Consider the following 21,249-nt stretch of genomic DNA (forward strand, 5'->3'; position numbering starts at 1 on the left):
TGTCCTTTTTCTGTAGTGATCTGACAAGGACAAACTTACCCAATTGGAAGACGTTGCTTCCACAAACATCATCGTCAGGCAACGCGGGACATTCTCCATTCGAAAAGGATGGCGACTCCTGAAAATTGTGAATAAATTTGGCGCAAGCGTCGTCAACAACCCCCTGGCATGAGCCATCCGGCGAGGCTGTCGAGTTTCGTTGTCCCAAGTGGTACACACACATTTGCGTTGTGTTGGTCTTGGCACTGCGGACATAGTCGTCAGGTAGACTGACATAGCCGGTGACAGTCTGCACACCCGGGTAGGCGGCGTTTTTGTCACGCCTGTCCTTTAGACCGACTGACAGATACCATGGCTTGCCATTGTTGTGAGTGAAGCTCTCTGTGACGAAGGAGACTGTGCCAGTTGCGTTGAATGGTGGGCCAAAGTGACTTGTCCCATCGCAGCCACGAATGGCTGGCGCATCAGTGGCAGCGGCGACGAAATGACACCATGCGGCGCCAAAAAAGAGCCAATCGCGCACCCAAGTCATGGTTACCAGTGACCAGTGACAAGAGACAGACAGCGTTTGGGGAAAGTGTAATTTGGGGAAAGCTGGGGGAGAATAAGAGGAAGCTTCTTAAAAACGTATGCACACGCCGTGGTCAGCGCAGCAAAGGTACAAGTTCGGAGCGGATACCTGCATATTTGAACTTGAAAGAATTTCACAAAAGTCCCCAGAGTCTCCCCGCGATCTTGCTGTCGCATGAAACTAGCGATTTTGGCGTAAGCAATTATCTAGATCAGGCGCAACCTGGCCGCTCCGCTACAGTTGGGCCTATAATCAGCCCCCTCGCTTGTGCCGAGTTCCGGACCCAATCTCCTGGAGACCAACTCTGGACCACTACGGATATAACGGGAGGGAATTGATAATGGACAAGGCTGAAGGCGCTCATGTAGCTGACCAATAGCAATGCTGTACTTGTGAGTTTATCGCGAGCACGCTCAACGTCATGTTAGGCTGGCTACTATATTCGATTTGCCTTGAATTCCCTAGTTTGCTCGCCTCTCCGATTTCGTCAGTAGCACCACCAAAAAACATTCGGGTCGCTGACAGGCGCGGCTTTAGCGGCTGTAAATAGCCGCTGAACACTTGAGGAACCGCCCTCAAGCCAGTCAATTGATACAAGCACCGCACAAAGGTCCCTGTGGGAAATTGAGCTTGTTGGGCGCTTGCTACGTCAATATCATGACTGATCTAGAGCCCCAAGACAATCATTTTGACTCGTAACACAATTCTGCACCGGTGCCTCTAGCAGTAGCCGCCAGCAATACTTTTTTGATTAGCTGGAGGTGCTGCAGTCCACCTTTTGTAAACTTACCTCTCTAGTTAAAACAAATCTTTATTCTACTTTTATACGGCAAGATGCCAACTAGCCAGTTCGGTGATTAGTCTCTGGCTTGGCAATAGCTCCTACCGATGTTTGAAGCCCGCGAGACTTTGATATTCAAGCTATTGAACCCGACGAAAATTGTCATGCTGTTCAGAGACTCACTTCATTATTTCATCTCTTCCCTGTTATCCGCGTTTTCATCACAGCGCGCTCAGGATACAACACGCGGCTGCTGTCTAGACGTGTGCACTGGTGGAGTGGGCACGCCACTCACGATCACATCACGCCACCGCCTCTAGACTCTCTCGCATCTCTCAGCGAAAACGCCTCAACCAAACTTTTTCTCTATAATTCGTACAGCCATAGAAACTTGCGAACCAGTCTCTCCATAACTGTACACTTTTCTCGCTGCCCCCCAAAACGAAGTGTCGCTCCGTCGCTACCAACTCTCGGCACACCCAACAGCAGCACACAGATGCCCATTCTTCAACCCACGACAACCCCCGGCGCCGCGGTGCGCACCTTTCCGGTCCTTTTGAAATGGGGCCTCACCACACGGCCAGGCGTCCACGCGTATCCAATTGGCGGTTCCTCGCATGCGAGGCGGCGGCCGCGCCGCGCCGCTACGTTCCTCAGCGACGAGGAGAAGCGCGCGTGCGTCCGGGATAATGCCGCGACGCTGTACCACGACCTCGGCGTCGTCGCGTTTGACGGGTGCTCGTACCAGCAGGCGCGGAGGGTGGGCGATATCCTGGCCAAGACGGTCGCGTTGAGGGCGCGGAGGCGCGCGGCGGGGGTGGACGTGCCGGAGGAGCGCGCCCTAGAGGCGTTTGAGGTGTTTCCGGCGCTGTGGAAGCTGGAGGAGGAGACTTGGGGACATCGACTGGATGGTTGATGCTGGGGGGGCAGGGGCAAAACGCAGCAGTGAAGAGGTATCCTCGAGTGCGAGGAGGGAGACGGGGTCTTGTGCAGTATTCTACAGCATTTGCACACACCATTCACGGAAGCAAATCAAACACGATTCATTTTCACGTCGTCTCGGATACTAGTATCGGCCACTTCCACCTCCACGCAGAAAGCATGCACATGAATACTGCCAGGTTCTGCCAGCGATGCGTACTCGCCATCGTCAATGAGCAAAACGAGACATGGCGATATTTGAAGATTTTTTTTTCGCAAGGCTAGCTAGCCGCCGCGAGGTTGGAAAGTCCAGCCGTGGCTTGCGCTGTTTACATCCAACTAGCCCTGTCAAGACCTGGCTCGGTCTCTGTCCAACCGGACCTCTTGCCTACAACTTGCGCATTTTCCCCCTCTACTTCACACCATCTGCCGCGGGAGGAGAAAGAAAGGCTTGGGACTGCGAACGTCCCGGCGCTATTCCGCGCCGAGGCGTGCAAGCTCTTCTGGGGCGCTGTGCAACATGGCCAGCCTTGTCTGGCCTCGAGAAGGAAATACGTGGACCAATGCTTCAAGCGCGTCCCGCTCGTAGGCGTCATTCCCGCGTGCTATTGCTATTCTCGTGCAAACGGGAGGGCGGGTGTCAAGGCGCACGGTTGGAGCATGTTTGGTGAGAGGGGTCGCGCTACTTTTAAATACTGTGAGGCAGAGTAAGCCGAAAATTGTAGCAAGGCAACAATTCAACCGTCCATTTGACAGCAACGGCCTCAAGATTTTCGAAGAATTTAATGCATAGACTAGTTTGCAAGGGAAAAAAAGAACGGCTTGAGGCGGGCGGACCTCAAAGTACTTTCTGATTTACACAAGTAAATAGAGGGGAGGGGTTTTAAGTTGAGGGGTACATGTGTCGTCAGAGTGAGCTGTTTTTTATTTTTATTTTTATTTTTTATTTTTTTTTAGTTTACCTCTTCTGGGTCTTTGAGAAACCTCTCAGCGGCCGGCACGAGTTATAATCTTTCTGCTCCATGTATCTGCTACCGGCTATATTCTGATAGGTTCTTGCACTGGTTAGGATCAAGCGAGAGCGGCTCGAAAAGGCGGTGGAAGGGTCTGCTCATGCAAGTGCGTTGGAACAACACATACTGGGTAGTGTGGCGACGGGCTCCGTTTCATCTGCAGATCTCGGCGGGGCTTGGTCATGATGGGCGTTCAAATTATCGAAGCTTTTCTTATTAGTTTCGACCAGACGACTGTCCCAAGTGGCCTCCCGATGGCGCGTTTGCATCGAGCTGTCTGACTGTCAATTGCAAGAAGAAGAAGAACGGAAATCACAACAAGAACAAACACCCCAGCATGCCGTGTCGCTTCTCCAGTGGTTTGCTGCGGGCATGTTTGCGCTAGAGACGCATGTTTCTGGTGAGCGCGGGGTTCAAATGACCCTGAAAGAAGAAAAGGGAAAAAGAAAGCTGCAGGTGGTTGTAGTTTATTAGGTAACTTGAGGGCATTGGCAAACGTTAATTGGTGGCGAGCTGATGATTGTCTTGTGTCGTGGTGGTTGCCGTGCTGCAGCTCCCCGCCTTGGTTAGACAATGTTTCTCCACTTGCAGCATTGAGACAAAATATGAGATAAATATGAGAGACTAAGACTGTTGAGCAGCAAATCTCGATTGACGTTTTCGAGTTCCAAAGTGAGGCGTCGGGGTGTCGGGGTGTCGGGGCGCCTGAGGGAGATTCAGAGTTAGGCACCAGTCAAGCACTCAAACTGGCTGTTGTTATATGATGAGATGACATCTGTATAATAACGTAACGTATAGGCAGCCATACAAGAGCTTGTTTCGGGCTCAAGGCAGCCGTGTTTCTTCCAAGGAAAATAGTCGGAGCCGTGACGAAAGCGAAGACGCAACACGCGGCAGCTTGAATCGTGCGCTTTGTCGGCTAGGGAGGTTTCCGCCAGCCAAGGCGGGAAAAAAAAAATAGACAGGACGCCACTATTACGGAGTACACGAGCGACAAACTACATGTTCCATGGAGAATTTTTTGGTGGGCAGGCTTCAATGCAAAACACGCGGCAAGCCCACAGAGGTGCTGGGTGGCTATTTAGGACTTGTCAAGTTGTCGCGTGGTGGCCGCGGCAAGTGCTTGGCAATGCATCTAGGGCATCGTCGATGATGCAGTGCGAAAGCCGGGATGAGGAAATGAAGTTTATTAAGCATAGTTAGCTACCGGCGGGTTTTGAGGCTTGTCAACGGCTTTGAGCAGGTTGGCAGAGTATAGTGGTGCCTGATATAGCAGAATCCGGCGGTAATAGAGGATTGACAGCCCCGCCACTATTTTTACCAGGCGGCAAGAATTCATCATCTCGATGAAGCGGTGCGTCAACGGAGTACGGAGTACGAAGTAGCGCAATTTAAATTAACGCAATTTTATACAAGCAAACAAGTAGACGGGGATACGCGGCGACAAACCTCAAAAAGTCCGTCTTTATCTCGGAGCTGCCATTGTTACTGATGGCAATCGAGGAATGCCAATCGGGGCCGGGGATTGATGGTAAAATGCGAGGCATGTACCTAGGCATGCTGATCATGTCGGTATTATGTATAGTCAACTAATATATTAAACGTTTGGATGATAGTGCGAATTGCAGCCCCCCTCCCCGCTTTCAAAAGGCAAAAATTCTCTTTCTTCCTGGGCGGTGCGACATTCTACCAATAGATTGCCACGCTGTGCTGGAGCCCGTCCCCGCGGAAGCAAGAATCGCGTTCTCGTGGGCGAAAAGGAGGCAAGGCAATTAAAAAAAAAAAGCCGGCAAGAGAGGGAAGGAGAATAAAAGGGTCGTCGGGGACAATCAATACGCGCTGTTATTTGGTAGTACCTAGAAACCTACCGAAGAACAAGTGTCCACGTCGTTGGCGCCAACAAGCCACAGATTGCTTGGCCCGTCTGGGCCCTGGCAAGGCCCTGTAAGCAAGTTTTGCTTTGCTTTTTACTGGCATCCTTTTGCCCTCGGTACATGTCGGCAGCGATCTGGGCAAGTCTTGTTTTTTTTTTTCCAGATCCAGGGCCCGCTGTGAGAAGCCGAAGCCCCGTCCCTCGGCGAGCTGGGGGGGCCCTGTATGGATGTAGGGAAGCAAGCGACAAAATTAAGCGATGGCATGGTTTCAAAATGTAGGGAAAATCAACAAAGAGAGGAAAGTAAGGAAAACAGTTTTGAAGATTCATAAGCAGAGTGGCGTCTTAATTATCAACACCCGCTTATGTACGGAATAGTTGATGGCTTAGATGGTAAAAACGCCCTTTTTGCGGCACTCGCCCTGCAAAAGATTGATTAAATTTCACAAGGTCAACTCAGTGGTTTGCCCCTGTCTCTCCCTAGGTAGTTAGATAGTTAGCGGTAAATAGAGGTATTTAGACATGGTTCGAGAGACTGGAATTGTGCCGTCATTCCATTTCCGTATGAAAAAATTCAATGCAAAATAATAAATCAGTGCTTGAAATACAGACCGGCATCTAGCTTGAATCTTGCAATTTGATTTACATCCTAACTAGATTCGTACGGCTGTGCTTGTACAGACTTTTACCGGCTTCCACTGGTGGCGCTGGCCCTCTTCCAAACCCACCGCAAAAGCCCGTTCAAGCCGAAAATCTCACAACATCTTTCCTCTCCACATTGCCAGGACCTTTTCTTTTTTTCCTTCCTTCTTCACCACCACCACAACCACCATCACAAACCGTCGCCTGTCCAGCGATCAACTCCCTCGCTAGGATTTCAAGGAATTCCTCTGGTGGCGACCTTCAATCGAAACCGTTGCGCTACCCGCCAACTGCTCCATCGACCCAATAACGGCCTCCCCAAGCGCGCCGCATCGTCACCCATCTATCGCTACCGCAATCGAGCCACCACCAGCTACCAACGCATGCCGACCCGACTTTGATCCGATATCGCCCTTGCTTGCCCAGCCTTGGCCGCGCAACGCAGGCACAACATCTCTCAACCCCCTCAGTCTCTTTCTCCCCCATCGTCCACCTACCTGTCCTCCCTGCTGTTTGGTCCAGGCCTTCTTCCAAGGTCTCGGGACCTCGCAGAGACTGGGAGCCCCAGCGCTTCGCATGCCTCGTGCATCAGGCCCTGGCAAGCGACAATCCGGCGGCGGTCATCGCGACACCAAACATGACAATGGCGTTTTAGCCTCCGCTAAACGCGGCTCCGGCAGAAAGAGCCAGTCCGCCGCTAGTGCGCCACCTACTGCGAAGGCGCACGACAACTCTGCTGCTCTGCCAACCACTTCGCTCCTGCTTCACAACGGTCACGCCAACGGCGCTGCTTCTGCATCCCTCGATGGAACTGTTGAGTCGGCCCTCGATGCCTCCGTCGACGCCCTCGTCGCCGACGACAAGCCCTCCGCTCACCCCGCGAGGCCTCCCTCGCTAGGTGACGAATCCGAGTCGTCGTCCGATCTCTTCCACAACGCCGCCACCCACGTTTCTAACGCTCATCCTAACCCTTCTCTCGTTGAAGGCTCCCTCCGACAGATCGATGTGAATTGTCTGAAGAATCACGAGGTTCATCGCGACTCTGGCATCCTCGACATGGCATCCACCGTTCTCCGGGCTATGCCCATGCAAGACACTCTTGCAATCCTCATCTTACTCATGCACGTCCCGACCATTTCCCTCCTTGTCATTTACGGCGTCTTTGCCTGCATCACCTTTGTCCCTCCAGTCAGGACAAACTCGGGCATGAACCTCAACCTCGCCGAAATCTTTGACGGAAACTCCACCACCCCGTCGCTCTTCACTGTCGCCTGTATGGACTTTTTCTTCTTGCTCATATGGCTCTTTCTCTGGGCTCCCATCCAGGACGCAGTCCTCGACCTTGCCAAGCCCGTCATTGCCATTACCCTTGGCGGCGCCACTCGTAATGATCCCTCCTTTCGAGGTATCCGCACCGGCTTTACCTGGGTCTTCATGTATCACATAATACGCGGAACCCAGTCTCAATGGGGCCATCTTGTTCCCAACATGCCCGATGCTTGGAAAAAGGTTCTCTCCGAAGAAACTCCAATAGGTTACTATAGCAAGCTCTACGACAAATCGAGCCCCTACGCCTGGGTCCGAAGTGTCTTGGCCATACACATATTGACCCAAAGCATTATCCGATACATACGAGAATGGTTAATGCGCCGTGAAAAGGGCGACTCCAATCCATCCAATCTGAATGATCTCGAATCCGCGAAACAGCACTCCAGCCATCTTGCACCGCCAGACGCCACAAATGACGCCGCCGCCCACGCAAACGAAACGGACGCTGCAATATCTACGCCTACCCTGCCGCCGCTGCCACCCACGCCGCAGCTGTCCACCGCCAAAAAGAGAAGAAAACAGAGCGCCCAGGTGCGCCTTAAGCAGCCACTCTGGGCTGCCCTTGCCAGCACTAAGATTGTCGTCGTCAAGGAATATGAGCTTTCACACGCGCCATCCGAGTCGGCTGGCGCTAATGCGACTGACATTCACAACCTGGGCAATGCTCCTTTTGACCGCCAACCCAGGCAGATTTGGATTTCCTATATCGGTAGCGACGAAGTTTGCTTTAACACAAGCTATTTTGCTCATGCTGAATTTGATCCGCTTACCTCCTCGGAGCCGACATCAGACGCGACCACACGCCCAGCCGGAATCGACACCACCAAGCCGTTCTATGTCAAGGTGAACAACGCCTATTGGCAGCCCACGCGCATGCACTCTGTCAAGGAACCCGACGACGAGCCGAGCGAGGCGTCACGCTGGACCGGAGACATTTACGGTCTGCGCCCGGCATCCAAGTACGTTTGTGAGTTTATCGACAGCCGCACCGACAAGGTCATTTTTACCGCCAACATTCGCACCGTTAAGGAAGCGCTGCGATCCAAGGACGGCTCCTCGCCCATGGTTTCTGACGGGCCGCAGTCGCTGCGCCCTGACTCGCCCGAAACAACCCTCAAAACATCCATTGACGCCGCGAAGGAAAAGCTTGCCCAGGAAAAGACTCGCCTGAATAAATTTCGCAAGGATTGCAAGATTCGCATCAACGCACTCAAAAAGGAAAATGAAGCCACGGACAACCAGCTAGCCACGGCCGGAAACAGTGACGAGAAGCATCGCCAAAAAATCCGCCAGCAGGAAACTCAGCGCACTCAGGCAGAGCGTGATACCGAGCAGGTTGCGGATAAGGTCAAGCGCTACGATTCGTCTCCGGAACTCGCGGAAAATAAGAAGAAGGTTGAGCGCACCTTTTCGACTGAAAAGAAGACGTTTGATGCTGCGCAAAAGGCGTTTCTCAAGCACCGGTCCGAGCTGGAAAGTGAAGTCAAGGCGAAGGAGGTGGAGCGATCGAACCTCAACACGCGCCGAAACAAGATTGCCACTCGCATTGCCAAGGTGGACAATGAGCTCGTCAACCTCACCGACGCCAACAGCCGAGGACTCAACGAGGCTGAGCGCCGTAGGAAGGAGCGCAATACCCGCCTAGAGAACATTGCCGCTATTCAGCAAAACTACGAGGAGCGCATTGAAAAGGTTCACACCGAGAACAATGCCCGCGTTGAACAGGTCCTCAATCTGCAAGTGCAGCTTGAAACTCTTCAACCGACGATGCATGCTGGTAATGGCGTGATGATGAATGGCCTCGACACTGGCATGACACCGTTACCGCCGCCGCAGTCGGTCCCATGGAACCCGAATGCTGGGCAAGTTGGCTTCACTGGTGGCCTTTGGCCCGGCACGTCGGCCGACATGCAGCCCTCTCTGTCTGGTCCTGCGCTCGCTCCGACCACGATGGTGTGGCAGGGTCCGTTGACGATGACAGCCAACGAGAATGTCGCGGCGAGAATGCGCAGCTCTAGTATGCTAAGCGACGTCAGCGGTTTCACCGGCTCCAGCGACGGCAGTCCCCGGACGTCTCCATTCTTTCAGTACCAGCCGTCGATGGGAAAAGCTGCCCGCGGTCACCGCCTCATGGGTGCCAACCGGAGCAATGGAAGCAGCGGCAGTGGCGGAGATGGCAGTCCGGTCTGACCTGTGCGGCCATGCCCACGGGCCAAGGCAGGATGTAGGGTCTTCAGCGTTGTATAATTGGAATAACAGTGGTTAGGCGTAGTCTTAACGAGATGTTTCCTTGATCATCATGCGTGCTTGTGAATTAATCATGAAATTGTACACGTAAAACAAAAGTGGTATAAAGCAGGGGATCCGAATATTTCAAAGAGCGCAGTTGGGCAGCATATTCTCATTGTAATTGTTCGTACTCCATACCGTGTCATGAGATGCGGTGCTCCACCAAAGTACCAGCGTCGTCACCAAAAGCTAGGGCCAGCTGGCAGACATGCACCTGTCCAACGCCATCCCCTTTGTCTTCTCATCTTCTCAAGTCGTGCAATTCAACACGTTGGCGGCGGACGATCTGGGGATTGGCAAAGCAAGTAGGCTTTTTATCTTTTTTTCTTCTTTTCCCGTTCTGTCCCTCCCTTGAACTTGTGCAAAACCCCCCAAAAAAATCGACCGACGTCAAACGCCTCGAAAACGGGGACCCCAATCCGACACATAGGTGCGACATCTCAAGCGAACACGGGCCATAAGAAGAGGGAGCTTGCCTCGCGGCTATATTGACCGCCCTCGAGAGATGACGTGACGGTCGTCATGGACTTTGTAAGTTTTGGTTCTTTTTGGTCTGTTGTTTTATTCTAGTCGATTTGCGGAAACGGGATCAAGCCATGGTAAGTTGGGCCGAAAAAAAAAAGTACGAACGGATCGACCGATATTCCCCCGCACGCGACAGGATGGCAGATGTCGAGAATTATGCGACACATTTGCGACGGTGGTGGTGGTGGTTTCTAGGCTGAACTTGGAGAGCAAGAGAGATTTACAAACATGGAGAGCTTGACGAGCTTTGCTAACACGATGCCATCTTGGGATAGTGGTCGCGACTGTTAAGCCCCTTGTCGGCTGGGTCGTCTCGGCAGGACCAGGCCAAAGACCCTGCGAAACGACTCCATCGCTTCGAAAAGGAATACGGAACTCTGCTGGTAAGTCTCTCCGCCTGCGCGGCGCAGTCATGCCTCGCTGCGAAGCTCTGGCATTACCTTCTGTGAAAGCGCGACCAAACTGCATGCTGACGCTCTCTCCCCCTCCAGGCCACATGGCGCACCTCGTCCAACCTCGCCCGCGACGGCGACGCCGCCGAGACGCTCGAGATTCGCCTGCAGGAGCTCACCAACATTCTGAGCGACGAGTCCCGCCGGCCACTGCCGCACCCGTGCATTCAGTACGCCTCGATCAAGCAGATTTACGTACCGATTGGCAAGATTGCGACGACATCGTATAATGAGTGGATCATCAAAGAGGCCGTCCTCTTCTTCGCCACGCTCATTGAGAGCGAGGAGGAGGCCTTTGTCGAGAACCCGGCCTTTTCCGCGAGCCTGACCAATCTGCTCGTGCGCATCACCGGCGTCAACAGCGTGCGTCTCGGGCTCGACACGGAGTCGCGCGTCGTCGAGCTCGCCTTTAACATTACGACCAAGATCCGGCTCGACCCGGATATACTGCCCGCGTGGTTCAAGGCCGGCCAGGCGGCGGCGCAGTTTGCCAGCGAGCGCGGGCAGGATGTGCAGGACCGCTTCGCGGGAGGCTTCGCGGGGCGCTCGCAGCGCGCAGACTTTCCGCTGTTTTATATACTGATGGACTATATTCACCACGAGGGCAAGGTGGGCGACTTTGCGCGGACGGGTCTGCTGTACATAATTGAGGCGGCGTCCAACTCGGCGGCGCTGGAGCAGTGGATTGTTGAGAGCGACTTGTCGACGCTCATGGCCACGGGCCTGGGCGCGCTCTACAGCCAGCTGAGCCGCAAGCTTGTCATTGATCACCTGCCGCACGACTTGCCTCCGATCCTTGCGCTTTCCGACTATGAGCACCCGACCTCCAACTATGAGATTGTGAGCTCGTGCGCGCCCGAGTTCCAGTCGCACCTCGAAACGTTTCTGTCGCATCTTTTGTTCTGGCAGGATGTGCTGAACCACTGTAGGTCGGTCGAGGTCAAGTCTACGCTCCTCGAGCACTTTCAAGTCATTTTCTTGCAACAACTATTGTACGTGTGCCCGTCAGATGCCTTTCGGGTGTACACTTGCTAACCGGACAGATACCCCTCGCTTCTTGAATCTTCTGATATCGACGGCGGCTCGTCAGTCGCTGTGCTGACATATCTGCGCCGCATCCTCGAGTCGCTTGATCACCCCGACATGATTAACCTCATTCTACATTATCTGTTGGCGCTTCCCGATGGTAACTCATCGTCTAAAACTGCGCCACCGCGGCCCAACATTAGCGCCGCGCGACGCCGCAAGTCGATGGATCTGGCCACCATGATGGCTTCAAAAACTGACCTGACAGTCACGCCGATTCTCTTCAACCTTGTCGATCTCATCCTCGCGTGCCTGCGTTCACGCAACCAACAGACCATTCACGTTACGCTGCAGCTGGTATCGGCGATTCTTAAGAGGCATCACCGCTATGCCATCATTACCCTCCTCAAGACGGAGGTGCTGCCCAGTCGGACGGTGAACCGCACTGTTGGTGCGCACGAACAGGAAATTGAGTACCTCATGGACCTGGCCAGCTCTATTGGCGGCTACGGCGACTTTGACGACACGTACGAGAACATCTTGCGGGACACCATGGTGCGGCTCGAGAGCCACCCGTGCTCTTTGAAGCTGGTCGCGCCCAAGGTCTCGACCAATAACCACAGGCTACCAGCCATACCGGACAGTCTACCCGGCGCTCCCCGCGATGTCCGCGAGCACACGGTGCGCATGGATGACCCTCTACTCAATTCCATCTTGGATCTTATGGACACCTTCTTTATGAATCCCGTCGAGACGAATCTTTCCGTCACCGAGACGATTGTTGACCTAGCCGTCTGCGGATACATGAGTATTGAGGGCTGGCTGGCACGTAGTCCCTCGACATACGACTATGGCGACGACGACGACGATGACATGAACACGACTGCTGGCTTTACATCCACGACAGCAAGCGAAGCCGGCGCCCAGCTCGAATTCTCTGCAAAGCCTGATGTGCGCGAAGCTTCAACCTCTACTGAATCGTCAGAGGAGGCCAAGCTCTCCGAGGCCATGCAGCGATGCCGACAGCGGCCCATATGGAACAGCGAGTCGCTACCACGCATCCTCAACATGCTCAAGCGACTGTGCGATCAGGTCAACAACTACAAGACCAGCATCCCGCGCTTCAACGAGCTGCTTCAGCAGCGCCGCGACGCGTTTCACACGGCAGACTCGATCCTCGACAACCCAGCACCGCCCCCTCCGCCGCCGCCGCACTCTTTCAACCCATCTCCGCCGGTCCGCCAGGGATCCCCCGCGCCGGCGACGCCCGAGCGTCCCGGCATTCTAGACGAGGTGCTCCGCACCGGCTCGCCAGCAGCAAAGCCGTCAGCTTTGGAAGGGTTCGCGCAGCGTCTGCTCTCGGAGCTGGGAACGCCGAGCCGCTCAGCAAGTCCCCGCGGCGCCGCCGGCAAAAAGGAGAACCCTAGCCGCGGTGGCACGTCGTCCGGAACTAGCACGCCTGGAGGGTCCACCACCGGCGATCAGCTCGCTGTGCCGCGCGCCGTGCGTCCCGGCCCAACGGGAGTTTTTGCGTCGCCGTACGCGGCGGGTGGCGGAGACCGCAGCATCTCGCCGAGCAACGGCGGCATCGGCGCGCGTGTCGACGGCGATGGCATCAGCGCCAGCCAGACGGCCGAGTACGCGGCCATGGATCAGAGCATCCTGGCGAAGCGCGTCGGGTTACCGCCGGGTCCGTCGATTAAGCCGATTCCGCTGGACCTGACGTATCGGCCGCCGCCCGAGTCGACTTCAGACGATGATGACGATGAGGATGACGAGGATGACGACGGGGATGGGGATGTGGGCATTGCGCCGGATGCGTCAGAGACGGGAAGTGTGCTGGACGACGGCGCAAACGCAAGTGTGTCGGTGTCGCATGTGCTGACCAATGTCATTATTTTTCAGAGTTTTCTGATGGAGCTGGCGAGTCTGATGCAAGTTCGCGCGGGGCTGTTTGACGAGGTGCGCTTTGTGTAGCCGTGTGTGTGTATGTGTGTGTGTGTGTGTGTGTGGACGAGGACATGTTGTTGAGGTGAAGGAGCTTGGGGAGGTTTTTGTCTGCCGCTATTTTTGGGACATGGAATGCATGATGGGTAGGCTTGGACTGTGGAGGGGTGAAAGTGGGCTTGACAATGCATTGTTTTTTATAAACACATTATACCAAATGTCTATTTTGTTTTCTTTTTGCTGTATGTGCATTTTCTGCTAATGTAGGGTCTCTACTATTTGAAGCGACATGGGCAGGATGGAAAGAAGCTGGGTAATTCACTAGGTCGTGGATGATGGATAGGAGATGGACATGGGCATGTGACTGAGGAGGCTGCTGCAAAAAAAGTGCAACATGTGAAAAAGTACAAAAGCTGATTGAAAAGGTGGCTGATGGTGTCTGAGTGGTAGGTGGTGTTTTTGTTTGGCTGAGATATCAGCCCTAGTCGGGAATTGATTGCAAATCGATCTAACTAGGGGTCGTTTCTGAATGTCTCGAGAAACCCGCAAGATTCCATTCCGTCCCATGCTATCTATGGTGGGCAAGGTCTACCAATACAGTACGACATGACGTTGGCTGGAAGCCCTTTTAGATAGGAGATTGTGGCGCGTTAAATGGTGCGCTGCTTGCATATCCTCTCTGTGTGTGAAAAAAAAAAAAACTGCATCTTCCCAACCTCCAGGTCCGCCCGCACCTTACCATGACCTTTGCGAGGCCGAGTCAACCCCAGCCCACGCAGGGGTTTTGGTTGCTTTCCACGAACACCCGTTTTCCTACTTGACACAACCAACCAACGGAAAAGTTCTTTTTCAACCGGGGGATGTCTGTTTTCAAAAAGCTTGGGCAAACTTGAACCCTGCTTATGGGCGGGCTAGGGTTTCCCGGGGTAGCAAGAACTTGTGGTTCATCTGATTTTATTTATTTTACTCCCCCAAACACTTTGTTCTAAAGCCATCTTTGCGACGAATTTAGACCCGATACTAGTGCGCCCCCCCCCCGCCCCCAACGTAGATCTGTCGTCTAAAAAGGCGTCGATTAACGAGGCTGAATTGAGGGGTTGGCTCGTGTCTGCAAAGCTGAATTGCGGTCTTTTGCTACGGAGTAATCCGTAGTGAAATAAGTCCCCCCCGTTCAGTCGTGATTTTGGCGGCGCCCGTTCCCTTGGTATAGACGTTGGCGGCCTGTTGATTGAACAAGAGCTGTAAAAAACTCGGTTAATATTGCACACCCCCATCTCAGGCACCCCGCATAGAGAGAGGGACCCTGTCAAGCCTCCCGAATCTCGGATTGACCTGGTTCGTGCTGGTCTTGGCGTCCCCTGTGCATGAATTGAATGTGGTTCCCTCACACATATCCGCTCTTCTGGTCGGAGAACGGCACGTCGGCGGCCCCGACACCTCGGGATTGCGCGTTTCCAAAAGGGTTACTGAAGAATCGAGGGCTTTCACAGGCCTCAGCATAAGTTATTAAGACGCTTTCTAATTATGGACATATAGAAAAAAAAAAAAAACGGGCAATGTGGCTGTCTTGGTTGGCAGCCAGTAAAACCCCCAGCCACCAGTAACTAGCCAACTGCATATGACACCCAGCCACCCAGCCTGTGCAGGTCGGCGTGCATCAGATTGTAAGTCGAGTCCCCCAACCTCTCTCGAATTCTGCATACAATATTGTCCCCTGTCATTTCTAGAGTACATAAAATGCTCTGCGTCAGTCATCATCTGTTTTTCTAAGTTTTGCTTTCTTTGCTAAGCTTGCTTTCCTTGTCTTTCGTTAAGAAGTCTTTACACACAAAAAAACGTCGACATCATGTTGTCCAAGGCACTCGTGTCTGCCGCCGCTCTCGCCCTCGCCGTCTCGGCGCAGACGTCCACCACATGCAGCCCTCTCAAGCAAGGTACGTTATTGCTCTTGTAGCCGTTGCGTCTCACAAAACGCTGTGTCCTCCCCTCCCCCCCCCCCCCCCCCCCCCGGGNCCCGGGGATGGTTCGGTACTTCACTCTTGCTTTTTAAACAAGACGGCTAACACACGGGGCTTGCTTTTCAGACTGCCCCGCGGATCCCGCCGTTGGCAAAAAGAGCATCCGCTGCGACTTTACAAAGGGCGCGTGCGACGCCTTTGAACACATTGCCGGCAAGGAGGTGACGTACGGCCCGCGCGGCGCCGTCAGCGCCGTCGATGCCCCGATGCAGGCTCCGACGCTACAATCCAAAAAGACCATTTTTTTCGGCCGGCTCGAGGTGGAGATGAAGGCGGCACCGGGAAAGGGTGTTATTACCAGCATCGTGTTGCTGTCCGACGATCTTGACGAGATTGACATTGAGGCGGTCGGCTCCGACACGGCGCGCATCCAGTCCAATACCTTTTCGCGCGGCGACAGCACCCGCCACGACCTACTGGGCTACCTACCCGTCGCCGACACGACGGCGGCGGCGGGCCACACGTACACGGTGGACTGGACGACGGAGCGCATCGAGTTTGCGGTGGACGGCGTGGTGCAGCGCACGCTGCGCCGCGCGGACATACCGGATTGATATCCCGAGAGCCCGATGCGGGTTAAGCTGGGCGCGTGGGTGGCAGGGTATGAGGGCAATGCGCCGGGCACGATTGAGTGGGCGGGCGGCGTGGCGGACTTTTCAAGGGGTGCGGCCGAGGCCGTGTTTGAGCGTGTGACGGTGACGGATTATGCGGGTGGCAGCGCGGCTACGGAGAGGGACGTCGAGGAGTACTCGTATGGAGATCGGTCGGGCAGTTCCAAGAGCATTCGGATACACCTCGCCGACGGTACTACGATTACTGGGGAGGCTCCGTCGTCTGGTGGCAGCGGCAGCAGCGGCAGCAGTGTCAGTGGCAGCAGTGTCAGTGGCAACAGTGTCAGCGGCAGCAGTTTCAGCGGCAGCAGTGTCAGCGGCAGCACCAGCATCGAGACGGCCGAGTCGAGCTCGCCCGTGTCGTCGGCCGCCGCGGCCGCATTCACCAAGGAAGTTCTGGCCATGGGAAGGGCGGCCACGGAAAACAACTCGACCATGATCACAAAGACGACTGCAAGCACGCAAACGAGGGGTGATGGCTCCGGCACGGCCACGCACACGGCCACGCGTTCGAGCGTACCCAGCGCGCCGCCGGTGACTGCCGCCGCCGCCGCCGGCCTGACTGTTGGTGCGGGCCTTGTTGCCCTTGCTATCCTTTTCGCTCTGTAGATGAACGGAGTAGGTGGGGTATGTTGTAATGAGTCAAGGTAGGGTATGATTGATATGACGCCATGTATATTGATGTAAATAGGATATGTATGATTAGATTAATTTCGCCTCACAACGGTAGCTTAATTCAAAGTGTGGCTCTATATTGTGTTCCTGACTGCAACTTGTGGTCATCTATAGAGTGATACAGGCGCTTACTGCTGGGCGGGCCCGGGGCCTTTCGAAATAGTCTTTTGTTGTAATTAATAAGTCTAGTTTACTACCGAGAGCATTTTCCTTGATAGACGGCCCAACTCGAGCACTTGATTCACGGCACAGACGGGCTTGGCCTTACTGCACCAATGCCGACTCGCCCAACACAAATTGCACCAGTTTTTACTTATTTTTTTTTTTTTTTGTTTTTCTACTATATTCTCTACATTGTTCCAGCTTATCTATAAGCCTACTAGCTCTAGGTTTGTATGCTCACTATTACAATCCTTAGTAATCTAGTTATATAATCTACCATCTCTATTCCCAGATTCCTACAAGTGCCTTGTATTTTCTCATTTCTTGCTGCTCAGCAACTTGCTCAAGACGACGAAATTCGGCCTCTCCTTGACGATTTCAGCACGGCTGCCGCTGGCTGATCCGAGCATTATCCTCCCACCTCACGGTACCGAGGAGAGGGTGACCGCCGTCTAACAATATCTAGTTAAATACTACTAGTGTTTACTGGCCGTTAGGGACATGAGAGTACTGTTAAGCTATTTCTCGCAGCACAGCGAATGAAGAGGATGAGTCAGATCGTCGTACACCGCTCTTAAATATGGCTGGCAATAGGGCGCGTAAGACGCTGCGGGGGAGATGCGACGTCAACGTGGCTCTGTCCAGTGCAGTCAGCCGAGCTTTAATGGTATGTATTGCTACCTTGCATCGCATCATGCAGCCTGGCCAGCTTACCCCTCACTTGTCCACTTCCACGTTTCCAACACACAGCGCGTGACATTCTGCCGGTGAAGCGCTTGAATACATCATTATCACCTTCCCAGGTCCGCCCAAACTCAGCTTGCGCCGTCGAGCATCCGTCGTCCCGCAGCGTATCGACAAAGGAAGCCGGGCGCAACCAACAAGGTTATATCAAAATTTTCATTCGTTGTCAATATTAGATTCCTCTCGTTGAATTAGTGCAATTTTTCTCCAGAAAAGGAGGAGAACGCTTCTGCTCGCCATGGTTAGAACCCGTCAGCTAGGCGACTACACCATCGTACTGTTCTGTCCTCTGGTGGTTGAGCAACAGGCTGCATGTCTTATGTTGGACGAAGTCCACGACGAGCTCCCAGACAGATCAGCCGGGCAGACCGTTCTCTACACCCTTGGCAGAATCGCCTCCTATAATGTGGCTATCGCTGGATACCCAGTTGGAGAAGTTGGTGGGGGCGTGTCGGGGAGCATGGTGTCGGAGGCGTTGAGAGACTTTCCAAAACTCGAGGCTGGCCTACTTGTCGGAATCGCTGCGGGAATTCCGTCTTCAAAGCGTGATATTCGCCTGGGAGATGTGGCCGTTGCCGTCCCTAATAAGGACAACCCGGGAGTCATCGGTTATGATATTGTCAAATTTGAAGAAGATCAAGTCCGGATCAAGCAGTGGCAGAACTCGACCCATTCTCTCTTGCGCTCTGCCATTAACAGTATACGAGTCCACCAAGGCCGCCCCGGGTATAGCTTTACTAGGCACCTTGAGGTTCTGGACAAGGCGGTGGCTTTCAGGCGACCAGGCTCGCCTCATCCGGACAGTGACTTTCTAGTCTCGGACATGCAACAGTTTGATCACCGCGACGAGCCTATAGTTCACTACGGTACCATACTCTCTGGGAACGGTGTTATCAAGTCAAAAGCAAAGAGAGACGAGCTGAGAGATAAGTATGATGGGATTGCCATTGAAATGGAGGCAGCTGGCATGACGACCAGGCTGCCCGTTGCCGTGATTCGCGGAATCAGCGACTTTGCAAACTCGGACAAGAACGATGAGTGGCATGCATACGCCGCCATTACTGCGGCGGCATACGCAAAGGAAATGTTGATGAGGCTTGGGCCTCTGAAAGAAACCGGGTCAGGTACATGATCCTTTTAGATGAATAATTCGCACACTCAAGTACCGCTGTGGGATCAAACACGAAAACTAACAGACGATCCCAGCATCACCGTCTGTCATTTCCCGTGACTTGGAAGCCTGCTTGAGACTGGCCTTGCCAGAGCAACGCTGTTTTGTAGGAAGAGAAGCCGAGCTTGCAAAGCTGGAGAAGTGGCTGAGTCCCTCGCGTCAGATGCCGCCACAGAAATCCGTCGTCTCGCTCTGGGGCCTTGGTGGTGTTGGCAAGTCGCAGCTCGTCTCTGAATTTGTGAGCAGACAGCGAGAGAAGCACGCGATAGACGTCTTCTGGCTTGCGGGAGAAACCAAGGAAGCTTTTGCACATAGCATACTCGGTTTCCTCAAGGTTGGCCAGGGCTCGGGAGGCACAAGCCCAGACGTTGGCGGAAGCTATCATGAGCAGCGCACTATACTCGTCAATTCGTTCTTTTCCGAGCTCAAAAGCATGGTGCGCACTAGATGGCTTCTTGTTATTGATGGGATATCAAGTATGCCATCCCAGCAACAGCATATCCTAAGCTACGTTGATACTCTCCCCTACGGCTCCATCGTTCTCATCACCAGAAGCAAAGAGCTAGCTGGGCGTTACTATCAGCGGATTGAAGTCAAGGGCTTGGATGAAGAAGATGCCGCCGAGCTTCTCGGGGTAGAGATTGATGAACCGTTTCAGAAGGGCAGTCAAGGTATGACGAACGTTCTCTAGCCTGCTTGGCAACCTAAGGGTGGGCCTGTTTCGCGCGGCTGACCACGAATGCAGATATGATTGAGCTCGCCAAGATGCTAAAGTTTCACCCTCTTTCACTGAATCTCGCAGCATCTGTCCTATCTAATTACCCCATCAGTGTAGCGCAGTACATCGAGCAGTGGAAGCAGCGACAACTTGATGAAAGTTTCCCGGCCGAGAAGGCGCTGTCGCACTCATTCGACGTCAGCTTTGAGGAACTTGAGAGTACTAACCCACTGGCTGCGAAATTTCTGATGCTTTTTGGCTTCCTGGACCACAGGGACATGTGGTACGATCTTTGCTTGAGCATAGGCCATGGCGAATACCCGGACTGGCTACGGCAGATGGCAAGCAAGCGCTTCGATGACTTGTATATCCCCATTCGAAACCTGTCATTCGTGGAAGCTAAGCCAAACGACTGGAGAAGCACGGTTGTATACGAAATCCATCCCGCAATTCACGACTTTGCCAGACGAAAGGCAAGAGAAAGAGGCGATGAGGAGGAGTATGTAAGATGTGCGATATCCTTGGTCGCAGCCAAAGTGCCGCGATCCACAGACAAGGACTTTCTTGCTACAGTACAGCGACTCGAGCCGCATGCTGATCAGTGCAAGATCTATTTGGACCAGGGCCGTGGAGGCACTGACTTGGACCTCGTAGAGCTTGAGAAATTTGGCAACCTCTTCCGCCATCTTGGGCGCTACGAAGAGGCCTCCGGGCTATATGAAACAATCTTGAGTTTTCTCAAAGAGGAGGAGAAGAACGCGTGTCAGCCAACTATTGAGCTCATGGCTGGCATTGAGAACAATCTCGGCCTGGTCTATCATGCTCGGCGGCAGTACGACCTCGCTCTACGGGCCTTTGACCGTTCATATCAAAGACGCCTGAAGATGACTATGGGAGACAATAGTGCACTAATGGTCACTTTATACAACAAAGGGCGCAGTCTTTTGATGCTAGGGCGGCTAGACGACTCGCTGCAGATGCTACAAATGGCGGCCGCATACTTTGCCAAGACGGCGAGGCCCAATGGCAATGCCCATGTCGACCATCTTCATCGAGGCGAAGCGAGACGAATCTACTTTCGGATACTGAATGACATCGGGGAGGTGCGGCTTCGACTCAATGACACGGACCAGGCAGAACGGGCCTTTAGGGTCGCATTCGACGGCCAGAAGAAGTACCTCGACGTGTTGCATCCCGCCGCCTTTGCAATCAGGCTCAACATGGGAAGGGTGTGCGTGCAAAGGTCTCGATTCGCCACCGCCGAGAAGATATTCGAGTACATTATCGCAACATACACGAGGTGGTGGGGACGACGCCATTCAGAGACGATGCGGGCAGTTGCGGAGCTGGCCGACTGCCATGCGCGGCACGGCGAAATGCAGCGTCTGATGGGCGAAGGAGGTGATTTCGAGTCATTCAAGATGGCTGCGCAGCTTTGGGCCGAAATTCTGCAATTCCATCGGCAAGTATACGGCGCTAGCTCGGACACTGCCGTCTTGGCAAGCTCAAAGCTACAAAGGCTGCAGTTGATGCTCAATCCGATCCCCTCTGAAGATCCGTACAGCGTGTACTACTTTTCAGCAAAGGCCCTGAGCAGAGAACGCCAAACTTGAAGATTTTCTCTCCGAATTAGGTAGGGCCTTGGACACACAACTCTGCCAGTGTGAAAAGGGTTCTAGCTCTCTCTCTGCCTTGTCTTGTACGAGGCAGGACCATCATCTTTGAAATACTACGACCAAGCTTGTCCAGTACGTCAGCGACGATAGGGCACAGTAAATTTT

At 53.8% G+C, this 21,249-nt stretch overlaps 6 protein-coding genes across 6 annotated transcripts in view; 5 read left to right on the top strand and 1 right to left on the bottom strand.

Moving 5' to 3' along the window:
* BBA_09691 (uncharacterized protein) overlaps positions 1-532 on the bottom strand; it is a gene marked incomplete at both ends in the record, with an annotated part of 1,036 nt that extends 504 nt beyond the window's left edge. Inside the window, one exon of the mRNA XM_008604788.1 lies at positions 40-532. Within this exon, the coding sequence (XP_008603010.1) occupies positions 40-532 (493 nt within the window). The remainder of the gene's footprint in view (positions 1-39) is intronic.
* Positions 533-1,848: 1,316 nt separating this feature from the next.
* On the top strand, positions 1,849-2,268 carry BBA_09692 (uncharacterized protein; the record flags this gene model as incomplete). The annotated part of the gene is made up of 1 exon (XM_008604789.1): positions 1,849-2,268. One exon carries the CDS (start codon positions 1,849-1,851, stop codon positions 2,266-2,268), a length of 420 nt encoding a protein of 139 aa, XP_008603011.1.
* Positions 2,269-6,377: 4,109 nt separating this feature from the next.
* BBA_09693 (ubiquitination network signaling protein) lies at positions 6,378-9,320 on the top strand (the record flags this gene model as incomplete). The annotated part of the gene is made up of 1 exon (XM_008604790.1): positions 6,378-9,320. One exon carries the CDS (start codon positions 6,378-6,380, stop codon positions 9,318-9,320), a length of 2,943 nt encoding a protein of 980 aa, XP_008603012.1.
* A 621-nt stretch (positions 9,321-9,941) lies between these two features.
* On the top strand, positions 9,942-13,399 carry BBA_09694 (DNA polymerase epsilon subunit C; the record flags this gene model as incomplete). The annotated part of the gene is made up of 4 exons (XM_008604791.1): positions 9,942-9,950; positions 10,220-10,327; positions 10,436-11,388; positions 11,440-13,399. The coding sequence occupies 4 exons, from the start codon at positions 9,942-9,944 to the stop codon at positions 13,397-13,399; spliced, it is 3,030 nt and encodes a 1,009-aa protein (XP_008603013.1).
* Positions 13,400-15,215: 1,816 nt separating this feature from the next.
* On the top strand, positions 15,216-16,607 carry BBA_09695 (cell wall glucanosyltransferase Mwg1; the record flags this gene model as incomplete). Its single annotated transcript, XM_008604792.1, has 3 exons — positions 15,216-15,303; positions 15,454-15,902; positions 15,951-16,607. The coding sequence occupies 3 exons, from the start codon at positions 15,216-15,218 to the stop codon at positions 16,605-16,607; spliced, it is 1,194 nt and encodes a 397-aa protein (XP_008603014.1).
* An 808-nt stretch (positions 16,608-17,415) lies between these two features.
* BBA_09696 (tetratricopeptide repeat domain protein) lies at positions 17,416-21,081 on the top strand (the record flags this gene model as incomplete). The annotated part of the gene is made up of 6 exons (XM_008604793.1): positions 17,416-17,502; positions 17,791-18,703; positions 18,861-18,988; positions 19,247-19,421; positions 19,553-19,971; positions 20,047-21,081. 6 exons carry the CDS (start codon positions 17,416-17,418, stop codon positions 21,079-21,081), a joined length of 2,757 nt encoding a protein of 918 aa, XP_008603015.1.
* Between the last annotated feature and the right edge of the window lie 168 nt (positions 21,082-21,249).

The sequence above is a fragment of the Beauveria bassiana genome (assembly GCF_000280675.1).
Source record: "Beauveria bassiana ARSEF 2860 unplaced genomic scaffold BBA_S00063, whole genome shotgun sequence".
Lineage (NCBI taxonomy): Eukaryota > Fungi > Ascomycota > Sordariomycetes > Hypocreales > Cordycipitaceae > Beauveria > Beauveria bassiana.